Source organism: Amblyomma americanum, chromosome 6 (genome assembly GCF_052857255.1).
Source record: "Amblyomma americanum isolate KBUSLIRL-KWMA chromosome 6, ASM5285725v1, whole genome shotgun sequence".
Taxonomy (NCBI): Eukaryota; Metazoa; Arthropoda; class Arachnida; order Ixodida; family Ixodidae; genus Amblyomma; species Amblyomma americanum.
The window spans coordinates 96,668,612-96,687,298 of NC_135502.1; the positions used below are offsets into that span (position 1 = coordinate 96,668,612).

At 45.0% G+C, this 18,687-nt stretch overlaps 1 protein-coding gene across 2 annotated transcripts in view; it reads right to left on the reverse strand.

The window, feature by feature from the left end:
• Positions 1–18,687, reverse strand: part of LOC144093896 (nephrin-like) — a 195,787-nt gene that overhangs the window by 19,315 nt on the left and 157,785 nt on the right. For both annotated transcript variants that reach the window (XM_077627644.1, XM_077627643.1), the window contains exons 5-10: positions 17,776–18,087; positions 12,009–12,208; positions 7,549–7,704; positions 4,648–4,740; positions 2,593–2,778; positions 267–380 (exon numbers count right to left, since the gene is read on the reverse strand). In XM_077627644.1, the coding sequence (XP_077483770.1) occupies positions 267–380; positions 2,593–2,778; positions 4,648–4,740; positions 7,549–7,704; positions 12,009–12,208; positions 17,776–18,087 (1,061 nt within the window). The remainder of the gene's footprint in view (positions 1–266; positions 381–2,592; positions 2,779–4,647; positions 4,741–7,548; positions 7,705–12,008; positions 12,209–17,775; positions 18,088–18,687) is intronic.

Consider the following 18,687-nt stretch of genomic DNA (forward strand, 5'->3'; position numbering starts at 1 on the left):
ACCGCAAATGGCCGGCTTCTTGGGATACTTTCGAAGCCACGGCGACCATCGTTCTCTGCTTCCATTACGGAGCAACAAGGCTCACCCGCAAAGCGCGCTACCGGAATCATAGATAAGACGAAGGAAAACAAAAAGACTGGCGAAGCGCGCGGTAGAGAAGCCGGTTGTTATTCTTGGCTTTTCGACAAACACAAAAATGATAAGCCCCCGCGGGCGTTGCAGCGCCGAGGCGCTGTGCGTCGAATGACGCGGCGGTTTGGACTCGCCTCGAAGTAGGGCGTTGGGGAGGTGACGTTTCCTCGGAACCGCCCACCGCTGTCGTGGATCTCGAGGACAAAGTGCTGCGGCAGGCCACCGTGGTGGCCCTCGATACAGCGGACCTGCGAGTGACCAGAAAAACATAACGATATGAAAAAAAATGAGACGTAAAACCCGCACAGGGAACGTTGTGTGACGTCGCACCGTATCCTAACTATATCCCCGTTGTGTTTATCTTTCGCTTCAGCCGTATCTAATGGTAGTGACACACAAGGTAACGAAGACCGGAATTTCGGGCTCACTGAGCTATATTAGGCCTGAAGGCCACAACAGTTAAGCCAGAACTTAAACAAGCGTGCGTATGAGCCGCTAAACACAGCAGTTTTTACGTATGATTCATCTATTTTAGTTTTTTTCTTGATACTTGTGATAGTAAATTATGAACAGTTCCGCGTATTTATAGCTAGCATTGTATATTCAGATGCTATTTAAAATTCATGTAACCAACTGCATTTTCTTTCAGTTTTTTTGTATATTTACCACTCCGGCTCTGTAATGCCATGGCACTAAGGGGTAATGTAGATAAATAAATAAATAAATAAATAAATAAATAAATAAATAAATAAATAAATAAATAAATCCACTTATGGAATTTTACAGGCATCCGTTGTATGCATTTATACGTGCACACTGAGGTGTACAGATTCTTACAGTTGGATTTGTAAAAAACAGACACGGAAATGTTTGGCAATGTTGCAACGCGTTGGTGTCTAGTGGGCCTCATAGGAGCCACTGATAAGGAGGCGAACATTTTGTAATGATTTGGAGGAATGTAATAAATATTAACCTCACAAATCTACCGGCTGCACTAAGGCCACATTGCCAAAGTGAGATTCCTGACCACAGCGCTCGGGGAGTAGGCGACAAATTTTTTTTTTCTTAAGCGTCTGAAGACTGCGCTTGGGCTCTTCATTTAAAATGATACTCTTTGGGGATTACTCGCGGACAGGGCTAACTGAAAGCCGCTTTTGCATTCGAAGCCGACAAATGTGTATCCGCGTTTCTGAACTGTGCATTGGTGCAGGAAGCACGCCATCGGAACTATTCTGACACCGTGGAAGGAAGTTTTTCTCCAACTTGTGGAGGTCAGCATGCATGGTCATGTTTGTGAAAGTAAAACCAACATTCAACGAGTTTCGGGTTCGGGGAATGAAGTATACTTTACATTCTCAATGGGCACAGTGAGTTCAGCAGGAAATGAGGAAGAGCCAGTTCTACTAAAATGCGTACCTGCCGACCAGTGAGTCTAGACGCAGTGAAAACAGCACTCAGGGTCTATTGCATCTGAAGAGATGTCTGTTATTTTAACTTTTTGTTTAGAGAAAGTACAAATCTGCCAGAAATGGCAAAATGCAACGTGGGCACAGGCACAGATACGTGGGAACGCCTACGCGGCAGTTGTCTGCACATAATTGTAGAGTCGTGGCGCACAGGGACTATTGTAATTGATCAGTGGCCGGTGCTGTCTAGGAGCGATTGCGCATGCGCAAAGCACTGAAAGGTCACAGTGCCCATGCGAAGGGGCCTCTTGGACATACAATAAACACGCGTACCGAGGTACTACTGCCTGCTACAGTGGTGATAGTTGAAAGTTAAGCTTACATATTGAACAGAATTGCCACTGAACTGAGAGCACTGAACAGAAACATGCTTGAGAACAGACACGTAAAAGAAAAATAGATCTTGTCGAACATGAATATCTGGAGTACTCTGAAATTGCTTTTTAAGGCACTTTAAAGTAATTGGCACCAAACTTATCCCAACGTACTGCACATAGAATATATGCAGGAATGCAAAAGTAAGCGTCATTACAAGGTGGAAAAAAAAAAGTTAAGTAGACGTGTGAACTGTGATGACCTCTCATTCCATAGCCAGCAGATTATAGCCTGACTGTTGCAAGGTCAGTAACACGGATTGATTGGTCTGTTGATTCACCGGCTTATTGATTGAGTATTTGATTTATTCATTTACCTATTTATTTACAAAGGCCGATCAACTGATTGATTGACTACAAGATTTACCCATTTACTTATTTGATTGATCGATTAATCGATTGATTGATTGACTGATTGGTTGGTTGGTTGATTGATTGATTGATTGATTGATTGATTGGGCGAGCAAGCGAGCGAGCGAGTGAGTGAGTGAGTGAGCGAGTGACTGAGTGAGTGGGCGAGTAAGTGAGTGAGTGATCAAATAGGCAATACGGCTACTTCAGTAAACATGCAGCCGAGACCTAGCGAGGACTCAGAAAGCCAGAGGGGAGATTGTGCTCACCTGGAATGCCTCCTCGGTCTGGTTGGCGAGCGCGCACAGTCCCGGCGGTTCGGGAGGGCCGGCCGGCACCACGCTGAACAGGCAGGGCCGCCGCTGGGACCCCACGGAGTTCCTCGCCTCGCAGCTCAGCGCGCCGTAGTCGGCCTCCGAGCGCGCGATGAAGGTGGCCACCGAACGCGTGGGGCCCTGCCGTAAAAGGACGATCCCCTAAATGAGATCAAGTTCCACGGGGCGTCTGTAGTGAGCAGACGCTCGGTGCGTTGCAGGTATGTGGACCTAAGCACTTGTGGTTGCTCCCTCCAAGGCTCGCGCTTGGCTTGACTGTGTTGTCCTAGCGGACCAACCAGGGAAAAATAGACATTACACATCCTAGTCCCTTCTCTGTTTCCCGCTCCGCAGCCCTCTACTACGGCGCCTCTCAAAGCGCATACGTAGCTTCGGGACGTTAGAATTTGAATACCTTGCCACCTGTTTGCCCTTTAAGCAATGCTGCTCGAAAAGGCATGTGCCGTCACGTGTTTCCAGACAATCATGCTTGCGGAGGCTTCAAGGATGTTCGCAGCGACGATGAACAGCTGGCTGATGACCGAATGGGAGACGTACTGTCGAGGAGAAAAGACCCCAGGATGCGCGAAAACCGATCTAGGCGCATAAATGCAACGCCTGACAACGACATCCTTGCCACACTACATAACATTAAAGCACTCTAGACAGGGACGGCGCTAGGGCATTCGTGGTGGGGAGGGTCGCAGAGGCAGGAGAGGGGGAGGGGCATGAAATGTTGGGTAGACATTCTGCCTATGTGGCACTGATGTTCATAAAAATAAAATAAATAAAAAATTGAGTGGTGAGAGCTTCTCATTGCAGCATGTGTTCAATGGCGGCTGCACTTTCATGAAACGTCCTCCTTGTCAGGATCTGAACGGAGCGCCCGTGAAATATTTAGGGCGGCGGGCGCCACTCCGTGCCTCCACTTAGCGCCGTCAGTGACTCAAGTCCGACTGTCACTTCCGTAAGTGTGATCTGGATCGATAATTGAATAGCAGAGCTAGCCACTTCGGCTGTCACTTACGCGTCCTGCCGACTTTTGTGTCTTATTGTACACTTCGGCAATGCTCTTTTAACGCTCGCAAAATGCACCTGGAAGTGTACTCTCTGCTACTTTTGAGGTGTGGACATTCATTGAAAGTTTTAGAATAGTGTGGACCGCGATCCGCTACCCGTTATCCACTTTTGCGAGGCGCCACTGTGCGTACTCAGAACGACATAGAGGCGCCAGATGGCGCCACGTACCCGTAGGCTGCGTGCGCGCCTGCTGCCTCGGGACCAATCAGCGCTTACGAAGTGATGCTCCGCGGAAGCGGACCACGGTAGCGGATCGCGGTAGGGTGGCTAGCTAGCCGCCTTGATCGCGGATAACGCTATGTTGTAACTTTCTAATGGCGCAGCTTTTCTTGCCTAGCTAGGCAGTAAGGTCTGGTATTCCAAGAAGGAAAGCGGATTGCCCGAACTAGGCCTTCACTTGCAACTTGGAGCCAGTTCGACTGAAGGACACCGCTATGTCTTATAAGCCGAACACAGTTCTTAAAGAGTTGACATTCTGCTTCTCCCAAAGCCGGCCAAGGAATGTCCGTGTGGATACGATGTCAGTGCGCGTTAAAAAACACCTACCGCCGAAGAACAGTAAGGAACCATTTCTGAATTATGGTACTGCATTTAAACCACGAGTTATCCAACTTTTTTTTTTTTTGGGGGGGGGGGAATACTTTTGGGCCATTTGCTGTAAAAATAAATGGGCTAACAGCAAGATTATGACCATAGTGCGCGAAAAGAGGGTGTATGCTGTGCCGGTTCTGACGGCGTAAAAATTAAGCAACTCTGATGGAAGTCATTTTAGGGCGATGTAACATGACTAGCTTTTCCCAACATGCTATAGTGCAGGCGCTTCTGCACCCTAAACCTTTCATACTTCATTCTGCCCTCGGCACTGAAGTCCTTAATCGCTTCCTTACCGCGGGGTCAAACAAGTGAAAAGGTCACTTCGTGAAATCGTACCTGCATGCTGTGTGGTATCGCGGTCTCCAACGAGTGGTTGAGGTGCCAGTGGAAGGTGACCTCCGGAGGGTCGGCGTCAACATCACACGTCACCTGAGAAGCGGCAATAGGGGTTCTGTGTTACGACATTATGAGTTGCGCAAAGTAAGTGCAGTTGAATACAGATGATTTAAAAAGCTTCGAAACAGCTCGAGAACCACTATTGAACGGAAGGAGTGCGCTTGCCCAAAGAAATATGAACGTATGAAAGGCGTGCTCGGGGCGACAGTTATAGGCAAAATGCCCCGGGGCTCCCCACACGTGAATTTCTTTCTGCAAATTATCCTATCATATCTGCTTCTAGGGGTGGCCTGCATTGTAAAAAATAGCCAAGATTTCAACAGTAGACTGAACCAGTTACGGTTCGCGCGGCATCTAGTTTTCTTCTCCCAAATTTCTCCTCTCGCTCTCTCACCCAAACAAATATACGCACGTTTGCACGCACGCACGCACGAACGAATACACAACCCTTCCGTGTTGAGGCACACTATTTAGTTTCCTCACATGTACATACAGTTGCGCACGTCTTTATAAAAACACTATCCGATGTTAGCCTAGACAAGAGCACAATGCGCATTCTTTTTTTTTCTCTAATAGTAAATATATTCAGAATTGCATCGCTATCAATCTGTGCTACCGGTCGAATTAACGTTTATCAATCCATTTTAAGCTATTTTAAACGCTTTGAAACCATATGGTAATATTTCAACCCATGAGTTCATGAATGAGGCTGCGTTTCGAAACTTTTATACCGAAAAATGCAACGACTGGAACTGACTCCATCACTAACGCCAACTGGTTTGAAAAACCGCATGTAGCCGCTTTGTATATCCCTGCTGCTTGGCTTTGACTGATGTTGTTAGTGTTTTTTCTTGTCATCTGTATTATATATAATATTCAGGGATAACAAGAATAAGCGAATTTAAATAAAAACATAGTTAAGACATGGGAAGTGGAGCGTGTTTGTATTAGCTTGAAAGTTAAGAAGTGAAGTAGTCGCAAACGACGGTTTCGGACGATGTGCAACATGACAAGAGCTGTGGAAACTCCTTTCTGCGCTTGCGATTAAATTATAATAAAATCTCTACTTTTCCAGCTATAAGAAGACATTGGCATGTAAATCGGAGGCTTGTTACGATATACATAATATTGTATATATACAAGTTATACCCCTCCAGAAAAGTGGTATGAAATGCTAGTATTTTACAGCTGCGAGACGTGCAATCGTGTACTTCTAAGCAACTGTGCATTCAAGAAAAAAAAATGGTTACTTGCTTAATAAATCTTAATTTCCCAGATAAATACGTTCTAGTATTTATACAATGACCGCGAAAGAGAAGTAACAAAAGCACTCCTGAAAACACACAAATCATGCATAATACTCAGCCAATTTTACTGCAATTTCTAACTTTTCAACAGCAATTTACATGCAACATGAGCATACTTAATTTGTAATAATCTGTCTAATCGCCTCTACCATCTATGCCTTCAACAACTATGCGCAACAGCTTCCCCATTGTAGTGGCAACCGTTTTCCGAAATTCACATGCTGAAAGAATTTTGCGGAGAACCTAATCAACTTCTTTCCTCTCATTGACTTCAGTGTCATGTGAAGGAATCGTCGGTAGTTTCCCCTGAAAAACAAACAGGCTGCCTCTTAACGTGACTTACCGGGGAAATAACAAAGTGAGAAGGTAACGGGGCGAGGGCCCTCATTAAGGTATAGTTTCTTTTTTTCTTTTTACACATGTAGGCTTATAGTCGTAGATCTGCACGTCCACACATCAGGCACCGCGTTTACTCTTCTTTTCATGGGCTTACAGTTATAACAAGCACTAACACCAGACATCTATCTAATAGGACAAGCGTCGTGGCAAAATGCCAAAGGTATAGACGAGCGATGTCTACAGGTTCACCAAGCATCACTGTGCGCAAGTACAGCGCAACAGCGCATTTCACAAGATACTCCATGCGCTGCTCTATCACCGCATGCGTGCCGCTCATGTGCGCCCCAACACCAAAAACTTAGTACGTGCAAGGAAATGGTTTCAAGACGGAGAAAATGTGTGACTCTTGTATAACCACGGAGGTTTTTCAAGGACTGATAGCTTCTCTTCCTCCTTTTAGTCCCTTAGTTCCTCTTCCCCAGCGCAGGGTAGCCAACCGGAACCCCTTTCTGGTTAACATCGCTGCCTTTTCCTCCTCCTCTTTATCTATCTATCTATAGCTTCGTACTCGTTTCAGGCGGTGTAGCCTTAACGCTGTGCTGTTAAACACTTCACTTCGACAGTAATTATTTTTTCTTTGGTGCTTAAAAATTAGGCGCAGCATAGAGGCCTGAGACAGCAGCTTTAAATACCGCAGTATAACTAAAGAAAATCGCGCGTTCCTGCAAAAAAAAATCGCCCCAGGGTTGGGGCAATTTAACGCGAAGTTCACCACTGCTGGTGGACAACAGAATGCTGTAGGCTGGATGTATGAATAGATGGATGGATATTAGGAGCGTCGCCTTTGAAACGAAACTGTCTGTGTGTGTGTGTGGGGGGGGGGGGGGGGGGGGAGGGGGCGGGGTGACAGGTGCAGCCATGCTCGGTATTAATTTTTCTTTATATTTCCCTAACCCCTCTTTCATACTTAGCAGTATTATCAATCGATTCGCCAGTTTACTTTAAATGCACAATCTACTGACTTTCATGTTCGATCAATTTTGTAAGCCTTACGTCCCTACGTCACCGCCTCTTGTGTCCTAGAGTGGCAAGCTGGTGATAACACCCCGAGGTCGCTGTTGAACAGCGCACAAAGAAACTAACAGAAGTCCCAGAGTGAATGGGAGCAGTGCGAAGGCCGCAGTGAGGTGCTCACCTGAAGGGGCTCGTGCCTGGCCGCGCCGTAGATCAACTTCTGGGTCTCGTGGCACACCGGGGCGAACTGGACGCGCAGGAAGAGCGGATCGCTGCGCGACTGGCCCAGGCTGTTGGCCGCCGCGCAGTGGTAGTGGCCCCGGGCGCCGCGACCAACCTGCACCACGGGATCGGACACCGCCACCCCCCACTTTCTTGAATAAAAGAGCGCACAAGCCTATCTTCAGGAACGGAATCCGTTCGGTTGTTTTTTGCCCTGTTGGGAGCAGCCCTATCGCCACTGGACTGTGGCAGCAGCGTTCCGTTCCGATTGCGCGGCACAGCCCAGAAAACAAGTGTGTTGATTAAGCGGTTATATTGCCACACTTGGAGATGTCGATACAGAGATTCTCTTTTTCGTAAACACGATGTTTTGACGTCCTTAAGAACTTCTGCGTGCGGGAGAACAAGAACATGAGCGAAAAGGAATTCAGTCGAGCAGTTCTTGCAAACACATGAGATTCTTTTCACCGGTCAGTCTGCTTTCTGGAGTTTCTTAGCAATGCCTCTTTCTAAGGGGTGTGGCTTCCTCGAATATGACCTCCCTTGTACCTCCTTTCTTCGTGTAACGTAGCCAACCGTCTATTGCCTTCAATCTCTCTCCCTGTCTCCTTCTTGGCGTGAAGGTTTTTCAGAAATAGAGACCGAGCTACTGGAACACTCGGTAGTTCACGTAGACAAGTCTGAAGCTTCTATATTACTGGTACGTGTGTGCATGAAAACGTGCCAAACAGCCATCATCAAGAATTTGGGACAGCGCCCAGATAGCGGTCTATCACATTCTGTTCTTTAGCCCCTCGGTCATTGTGTGTCTTACGTCACGGACAATGTGAACTCGCTATTTTTGAATATTCGAAGCCATGCGCCACGTGGTGGCAGCCAGGGGAACTAGAAGCGCTTCTCCCGGATTCCTGGTATTGGCAGGCACTGCGTGTCACGTTGGTCTCGGGGTAGCAGCCCACCGATGCGCAGGGTGCAGTCTTAAGAGTGGGACGCAGCAAATAAAATGGCCACTTTGGTCATAAATTTAAATTTTACAATTTTTTTCAGGATCCTCGGGTCTTCATATGTCTCCTAGCAAACAGTAATAAAATTACGCCTAAATATACGGTAGACATTTAGAAAAAAAAAACGTTTAGTTTATGTGCGGCAGCCGAAAATTGTGCGTCTGTCGAGCTTCTCTTGGTTCCGGCGCAACACGGATTCCGCAGCTTTCCGAGGGAAGTGCAGCGCCATCTTGGTATCACCTTGAAGATGATTCATCAGAGCTTCTGTTGATCGCAATGTCGCGTTTCCCCGACCAAACTCCAAAGCAATCGAGTCAATAAACGTGGAAACAGGAAATAAACTTCAGGGTTCATTTTCTCAGCTTTCATTTTTTCAGCGATTGCTATCATTCATCCCTTCGGAATTTAATAACGAATGACAGTAGAATGATTCTGCTTTCGCGGATAAGTCCTGACAAAGTTAGGAAAGAATAGCGCTCTAGTTTTTCTACGTATGTGTGCAGCATTTTTAAAAGTTGTTGTTGAAAGAATTGTTTAATGTAGACGTGCATGCTGGAGTTTCGCTTTTATTTTCAGCGCTACTGAGCATCTAGAAAAATTTTTTAAAAAACTAGTGGCTTTATTGCACTCGAGATTAGTGAGCATGATCAATTTATCAAAACTTGACCACTCTTTCCGTTATTACTCAACGCCTTTGAGTTGAACACACGTTTTTCTTGCGTGTTCTAAATTGACGCAAAGGAGGCCATGTCAGGAATAAGAAAGCTACCCGAAATTTGTAAATATTGTACGAATTGTGTAGTATTGTAAGAATCACTTCAGAGGGTATCCGATTCGCTTTTCGAAGATTTTAAATATTGGCTCAATAGTAATTACAGTTTTCTCTGCCTAACTCAGTTGTCCGAGACCTTGTGCTGTGACTTCTCTCTTGTGCGGTTAGTCCTCGTTCTTTTTTGTTTCTAAATTAATGGTGTTTCTCTGTTCTTTTTACTATTTTACATTTTCGATAAAAGCGTCTAGCCACCGCGTGCCTACAGGAAGTATATCTATCTTAACAATGGTTCGTCACAACTTAGAGTAAAACAAACACCACTACAATTTTGTGACGTAAGGCGGTCAACGCATAACTCCATGTATCGTTGCTCAGATGTCCGCTATTATTCTTCAAGAATGTAACCTACTCATGTATCCTACATCCATTCAACGGTACCATGGGGAAACGCTTATGCGAGAATAGCAAGTTTTAGCTACGTGGCGAAGTCTCTTTGGACAGCTGCATAACTTGGGTTCTGAAATGTGCATTGGAAAACCGTTTTAAAGGAGACGCTTTCTCATCAAAAACAAATTTCTCGATAAATCTAGGAGTGCAAATTCTTATACTGCTTGTTATACAGAACTTTCATATACGAGGTGCTTTAGGGAAGACAAAATTTTCGGAAACACGCTTTTGGGGTGAGAATATGGCCTTTGCGGCAGAGTAATACTAGTGTTGGTGGACACCAGAAAATCGGTGAATTGGCTGAAGTAGTAAGCTGGTTAACTAATTTATAAAAAGTAACCTTTTAAATATTACAGTTAGGCGAATAGTTGCAAATTGGAGGTGTGTAGCCGGTCGATAGTAATGGACATATCAGTTTCTCACATTTCAAAAACGCGATTATCCTCGCCGCTATTGGTCTACAAAATCTGGTTGCATCGTGTCAAAATACATGCGCTTTTGAAAAACATGCAGGCAAAGCATCCTTTCCAGTGCATGCAACTTGTCAAAAAAGCCAAATTTTGTCGAGCCACAGCGCCAAGGTAATCGCATTTTCTAAATTGTAAAAACTAAAATGGCTATTACTAACGACCGGCTACAAATCACTAATTTCAACTAAACGCCTAACTCTAATAGTTATAAAGTTAATAATGAAAATTAGTTACCCAGCTTACTACTAAATCGATTCAACGGTGTCCGCCAACACACTGGTAATACTATGCTGAAAAAGCCATATTTTTACCACAGAAAAAAAAAACTATTTTTGAGAATTACTTAAATCTTTTCCTGAAAGACGCGGTATATTTCATTGCAGAAACATTTCACTGAACAGGAAAAAATAGATGAAACATGACGCTTAAGATAAGTCTTAGCAGTCACACAGTCTTCCCTAACTGACGAAAGCCGAAGTTATCTGGAAACAAACTCAGCGGGTGAGGCATGGGCGGTTTGCCTCACGACAGGAACAATGGTTTCTCTTAGGACACGCCTCAAAAACGGTGTCGGGGCTGCACACATACCGCTTTATTATTCTGCGTTTTAAGTCGAGGAAAGAAATTGAATCGAACAGAGAAAAGTGCGCACTCCTATAGCCTGTGCTCTCAATACATTTTGTTACAAGTGCGGCTACATTGTAATACAGTAACTTAATTGCTTAGTCATAACTCCCATCTTAGAGATAACTCCGATCTTATAAAATATTCGTTCTTTAACTGGTTCACTTTTTTCCACGTTCCTAATGGCACCAAAGCCGCACAGTACTTCCGTGCACCTTATAGAAGCAAACGCCATGTTTAAACTTCAGAGCGCATGAAATTCTGAGAGCAGCGTGAACGGGCACAGGCGAGTAAGCTCACTGACATAATTGACAGTTCATTTTTTTTTCTTTTTGCAGCTCTACCGACAGTTTACAAATGACTACAGCTCGCTAACTGACAACTGGGTACAGTTTTACAGCAAGCGCTGGAGGCCAAAACTGTTCCTGTTCCCTTAAAGTTGGCAATCAAAAACGTTTACGCATACGTCTACTTTCTTTTTTTATGTCGTCCGGATAAATGTCTAGCCCCTCGACTTTCACAATCTTGTTTGCGCCTATTCGACAGCTTATTTCAAGCCTTTGGTTCCCTGAGTTGGCCAGGACAGGTGGGACAAGTCACTCTTTGGCAGCACGGACAGAGTTTGACAAAGACGCGCTTAACCAAAGAAGCAAAACCTGGACATTCCATTTCGAAGCGACCGTCCTCTGCCGTCCTGACAGCTTCGTTCGTTCGGAACATTTTGCGCACTTTAACACTCCCTGTCTACTGTTCTGACGATGCAGCATTTAAGCTGACAGGAGACATATCATTAAGGAGATGTTTCCATGCAGCGTAGCACGCGCGTAAAATTTGATGCGCTGAAGACTAGTGCCATGCAGTGATGAACTTTGGAGAGTAATAACGTAAAAAATCTATATTTCGGTAAAGAAGTGTCTCAGCGTACCTTCCGCTGTCATTCATCGTCATCTCTTTTTCAATGTTGCGACGCCGCTACTCAGGAAACTTAAAGTTTAACTCGGTTTCCGGGAAACTTTTCCATGGACAGCAACAACACCAGCCCCTCTGGCGTTGTGCTGCCGACCTCGCGCGGGCTCCTTCTCCCTGTTCGGGATATTCTCACCTTCTGGAGCACGAGCGACCTGTTGCTGATGATGATCCCGGCGGACGTGTTGGTCTGCAGGTCCTTGCCCTCGAACAGCCAGCTGATTTCGCTCACGGGCGGGTTGGCTGCCACGCTGCACTCCAGGTACACGTCGTGGTTCTCCAGGATACTGCTCTGGCGCAACATGTTCCCCAGCCGCACCACCAACTGAGGCTTATCTGCACCACGATTTCATCGATTGATTGAATGATTGATCGATTGATTGATTTGACTGTCTGACCGACTGACTGAATCGCTGATTGAATTGAATGAATGAATGAATTAATGAATTGAATGAATGAACAGATGAATGAACGAATGAATGAATGAATGAATGAATGAATTTTATTTAAGGGTGACTCGACTTTCAAGGCAATGTCAATTTCAAGAAGCGTAAATTTCTAGAGGTGCGGGGAGGTGGAGGAATAGTTAATTCTCTGTCTCTCAAAAAAGTTCACAGGTAGCGTAACGAACGCGTATTATTTCCTTGTTTTGACACCCTGTATTTGGAAACGCAAACGGTCAGAGGAGTTCACCATTTCTTCTTGTCTTCACGCGTGACGGATAAGCACGAGTACGCTGACGGTGGTGTGGCGCAAGTTTTCCTCCCAGCGAATTTGGTCATAAATCTGACGCACTTAAGGCATCGCGAAAGTTCCATCGCCATGAGTCTTGCAAGTAAAACGAAAACTGCTACAGCAACACACGAAAATTTTTACGACCCCTTGATTCTAGCTAACAAGGCGCAATAGCTTGAAGATGTACATGAACGAAGGGCAAATACCAAATCCAACTAACTGCGCAGTAGGTACACCGAAAAACGATCTTTGGACAGGTCATAAACTTTTAATGCGCCGTGAAATCTGTGATACCAACGCCGAGAAATCATTGCCTAATGCTGCACTCGGTATCTATGTCAGCACGCTATAAGCGTGCAAAAGAATGCGCATATGTAGGTCTACGAGGTTTCTAACGTAATTTTAGCTCGAGGCATGAAAATGGAAGAAAAATTAATTGTACAGGTTACGGATGTGAACTTGCGGCAGTATTGCTGACAAATTGCAATCGCATAGGGCAAGGAGCAGTATTCCTTGATTTCAACCCAATTACGTAATCGGAATGAAAAAAACTCACGACAGCTGGATATGCTCAGGCACATAATATTAATGCGAAAGCATTTCTAGTCTTATGACGCACGTGTACATGACCTGTAGTCAGAGCATGCAGGCAGAGAGGGTCATCAGAACATGTCCGCACGAACTGTCATTCATCCATATCATCCATTATAGGGGCCATGAATACAATACTTCATTAAATAATTGTGTAATTAGAATGAAATAACAACTAAGTACCAAGATGATTAGTGTAATGGGTAATTAATCATTGCGACGAAGTAAATAATAATAATAATAATAATAATAATAATAATAATAATAATAATAATAATAATAATAATAATAATAATAATAATAATAATAATAATAATAATAATAATAATAATGATGATGATGATGATGATGATGATGATGATGAACTTGTTTACTTCTGTTCGTGAAATACAAAAACCGAGGACGTACAGGCTAAAGGTGTTGCAAACACCTGACAAGGGCCTGTAGTCCTGGACAATGACATTCAGCGGCAAACAGCAACAGTTTTAGAAATTTTGCGCAGAAGCCAGCCATAATCATAACAAAGCATAGGAGGCAACTTAATTATAAAATACACTTGCACGAAGGAAATAAAGTACAGGGCATAAGATTGAAAATGTACTAGAAAACACAAGCCTGAATCAGTAGAATTAGTCAATTACTTCGCAACTTAATCAGTAAGTTAATTGAGTCGATGAATTAGTTAAGTTATTACTTATTGTTGTTTAGTTTTCGGTTTATTTTTGTTAATTAATAACTTTCGAACCACATTTTTAGGAGCTGCAACTTATTTGAGCACAATTAGAAGAGAAGGTGAAATTCTGAATTTCCCCGCAACTGGAGAGTGCTTTAAATGGTACTCCCGCACCTGGCAGTGCTTCCCTAATACCCGCTGAAAGAGCGTGCCCAAATTTTCAGAGCCAGGGCCGTTATCAGTGTTCTGCTGCGAGTTTTTTTGCGACTTCCTAAGCGATAAACAAGAAGTTATTTCATCAAAGTGCCAGAATGGCTCTTTTCAAAGCTCCACAAATTCAAAACTCAAGCTTTCCGGCTATCTTCCAGCACCACCGGGCTGCACGAATAGTATCAAAAAATTTCCATAATCGATTTGCTACTGCCATTGTTTGAGAACTTAGCTTGAGACCCTTTTGTGTAACGGAAATATGAAACGCATAATTTTCCTGCGACGGAAGAAAACATTGAGCCCTTCAGACCTGGTGTTCGAGCCGAGAAAAAAATAGATGCCCCAGACAGGATAAGCTCCGCATTGTGCCGTCGAAAGCTTTCCGTTGCTAAAGCTATTATTATATTCTCCATCAAAACATAACGCTCTTTTCTCAATGATTCCTTTGGACGCCTGCTTTCCGTCCTTTATGAAAATTTTATTACTGAAATTTTAATCTTTCATCAACTCTCGAAGAGATAAAAATATGCGACTGTGTCGAGCAACTATAGTGAAAGAACTGACTGGGGTCCAAATAGCGCGCTGTTAAATTTTTACACAGGAGTGAGCACAGATATCTCCGCACTGGTCACAGTCTTTATACCGGTCGCTGCAAAATCGTCATCACTAGCAACATAACTGAAAACAAATTGCCTAGCAGGTGAAATACATCTGCTGGCATTCGCAATAAATTAGACAAAGGGTGCAATCGTCGTCAGCACGTCTTCCATTGATCGAGTGATTTATTAATGTGCTTCCGCAAATGGTGCCGTTCTGCCAAATACAGCAACGCGACAACCGGCGAAAGAACACGCTTCCAAGTGCGTAATGGTGCGACCCACACAGCTTACCGCTGTCGCCTCTCACCTACAGTATTATGCCGCCTCTGTGGAGCGAAAACGGAGCATGCTGACCACATCATTACAATAGGCGCGCATGCAGCTAGAACCCAAAACAGCAGTAATTGTTCTGCAACGCTGAATTATCAACTACATGCTCGGGTCTCCATGGTTACCGCTCTAACTAAGCCCTAGGTAGGCTTGTGCATGATGGTAAGAAAAGTGCTATTTGCCCTAGTTATATAACAATAAAGGTCTCAAATGATCCTAACGCTTTGACACGTCGCTGTACACCTACCACATTTCTGGGGTAGATGTGGTAAGCATATGGTTAATGTGACAGGGCGCATAGCTTTGTATATAACTAGTTAACTGCTAGGCAGCGCCGGCGAGGGTCGATAACGGCCTCTGTACAGGTATCGATAGGCAATGTAGAGTTGTATTATATACGAGCAAGACGGTTTGTTGCTCCGTGAACTGAGAGCAAAAAATAAGGATTGTTTTATTGTTCTTAAAGGGCCGCGCTGCGCACTATAATGATTCTCGTTTATTCGATTTTGCGCCTTTCTCAACCATTGAGTGCAACGTACGTGATATCTCAACGGTATGGCACGGATGCGGCACGGTTTAAAGCAATGATTAATGGCCAAACGGCCCAGTATGAAGTTGCATTTATCTCTACTTTGAATGGGATCGATATTCTTTCCTAGTTTTATGTATGCATTTAGCGTCTACATTCTACGAAAACTGCTGTAGACAGAAGCCTGGCTAACAAATGACGTTTAATTTAACAACCGGGCACAGTTCGCACTCACAATGGAGCATGCATAGTACACTTACTAGGCGTTCGTCACACTCAGTTGCGAAAACTTTAATAGGATAGAAACAATTAAAAAAACCCCGCGCGCGCGCACACACGCACACACACACACACACACGCAGGCACACACAAACACACACACACATACACACACGCACGTGCGCACATACACAATAGCGCGCTCGCTCGCGCGAGTGCACCAGTGCAGTAAGAAGCTGCTGTTTATCTTTTGTTTCCGGAAAATAAGTTACTAAAGACAAGCCATCTACACGAAGAAAAGCAGTACAGTCACGCAAGAACAGGGTTCTCGTGAATATGTCTCTTTTTCCCAGCTCTCGTACAAGAGCAGAGCTGATGAACAACAATAAGCAGAGAAATTTCAGTGCCTCTGGAGATAAACAAGTGATGTGCTAGTCTTGTCAGCATGCGTTAAATTTATTAACAGAAAAAGTACTTCTCCTACTTTACCCTGACAATTTAAAGGAAAAAAAGTTTATATATCGCCGCCTTCCTGGTTTTTCGCGAAATCGACGCCCCGCTGCGGTGGCGCCGCTAACTAGTCTAACAAGGATAGGCGCGCGGAACGTCGCCGTTCACTCCACAGAATGAATGTGTTTTCCAGCACTCTCAGACGTTGTTGTCAGAGTTTTGCTCTAAAAATAAACCTCAGGAGTTCTTTTACGTAGAGGACTGCACGCTTAGAAGATAGAGGAGCGAGTAAGTGTCACAACGCGAGCGTTCTGGAGCCGTCAATCAGAAAGAGCATGGGAACAGGAAGCTTGCACGCTATGTAGTGAAGCTCTTACAGGACTACGGCAGCGCAGTTCTTATCAGGCACCGGGCCTCTATATTCAAGAGTTGATTCGCATGGACTTATGCAAATACGAGGGGGTATTTGTAAACAACTATCGCTGAGCGCACACAACCAGCGGAAACGGGATGAACTGTGTTCATGAATGTCCTTGTAACGGTAGGTCTTATTACGGCGTAGTTGTTGTATGGAGATTTCTTATCCACAATGAAGTAATAAGTCGTATAAGTCGTATAAGTCGTAATAAATCTTCCTTGACATCATTATTTCTGTATGTCTTCGCTGGGACTGGAAACATGCACTCAGATGGCTCCATGGTAAGCACCGATCAGAATCGGACGAAGAAGATTGTTCTACACCTGATTAAAAATCTAAATTCCTATCTAAAGTAGCATTTGGCCATTCAAATTTACGGGCACGCGAAAACGCAAAGCAGGGGCAACTCATGCAATGACGAGAATGTTTCTCATTCGCGTTCAGCGAAAGCCCCTTAAAAGGTCCCGGGTTTGCTGACCTGTCGTGCTAAATGCAAAAAGATTGCGCTTCTAGTTCAGTTATTCACCCGTTGCACGAGTCCCCAACATCGGCGCTAATGATTATAAATTCTCTCCAAAGTGCGCGTTCACCTCTCCACATTCACGCCAGCAGTTTTCACGCGCCAGCCAGCGATTTGTCCGTTGTGTCTCTCTTGGTCTTCTTACGCTGTCGAGAAACGTAAAAAGCGCGGGTTCACCGTGAAGCTTTGAATGAAGCACGATTCCATCTAGGCTGCGTCCAGAGAGAGTCCTGTGCAGCGCCGCTATATCGGATAAACCGAGACGTTCCCTATAGGTAGCGAAAATTACCATTACCACTTATTTCTGCGTTTGCGACTTGTCTTCAGCAGCTTATTAAGCAAAAGCAAGAAATATGCAGTCAGTTAGTACGGTGAGGTCTGTGTGTGTCCTTTACTTACTCCTGTTTACCTTATGACTCCTTTCTGCGATGAACATGCTGCATCAATTCTCCTAACCGCACTATGTAGCAAGTTGTCTGTTGGTCGGTACTGCTGTGGAACTTTATTCGGCAGTCCCTGTACTGTCCCGTGCGCTCATTATCTGTCTGGTGTTACGTAGTTTGGTTAGATTCGCCATCCCAACAAACTCAAAGCGTACAGAAAGCAACGAGCCGTGTCGTGCCACTCACAGAGGACCCGGATGGTGGTGACGTCCTCGACGGTGGCGTGCGGCAGGCGCTCGTTGAACGCGCGGCACGTGATCTGGCGTCCGTCGTCTTCCACCGACGGGGTGATCATCAGCGTGCTGGCCGACGTGGCCGAGCCTCCGCCGGACGAGTCCACCGTAGTGGTGGTGGGCGCGGCGGGCAGCCGCTGGCTCCCCTTCCACCACGTCAGCTGCGCGGGCGGCCGCGAGCCGGACGAGACGCAGCGCAGTTGGCCCGGACGGCCGGCCTCCAGCGCGTGCGTCGCGCCCACGATGGACACGCTGGTCGGGCCCACTGCGAAACGGTGACGGCAAGAATATCGTCCAAGCAATGCACTATTTTGGGCCGTTTTTTTTTCATTTTGAGCATTGTAATGAATTTTTATGCCGTAAGGGCATCTTTTCCCTAAGGTTAACAAACACATGGTTGATCTTCAATTGTTGTTAGTGGCTATTTATTAATAAAATAACAATGCAAGGAAAAGATGTTGCTAGCCCTGGCATCTGCCATCGAAGCCTGAAGCACCTGAGCTGCGGCTAGCGGGAATAAAAGGACAGGGAGAGGGAAAGAAAGGGGGAAGCGATAGTCAGAAAGGCTAGGGGTAGCTTGATCTTCAATTCATATGCGGTATTTTGGATCGTCACACACTTGTGCGAGGCTACTGCAACAATTGCGAACCACATGGAGGAACAAGTAGCGCTAATGATTCACGCTACCCCTAATATATTCGTCATTCTACATTTTTTAAGTTCTTAACAATTACCTCGAGCAATGACAATGGCAATCACCTTGACAATCGCCGGGGTGATTTCAAAGTTACGGGTTTGAGGAGTCGTAGCCACGTTCGAAGACAAACCAGTCGAAAGAAACTCAATTGAAGCTGGAAGCTCAGCG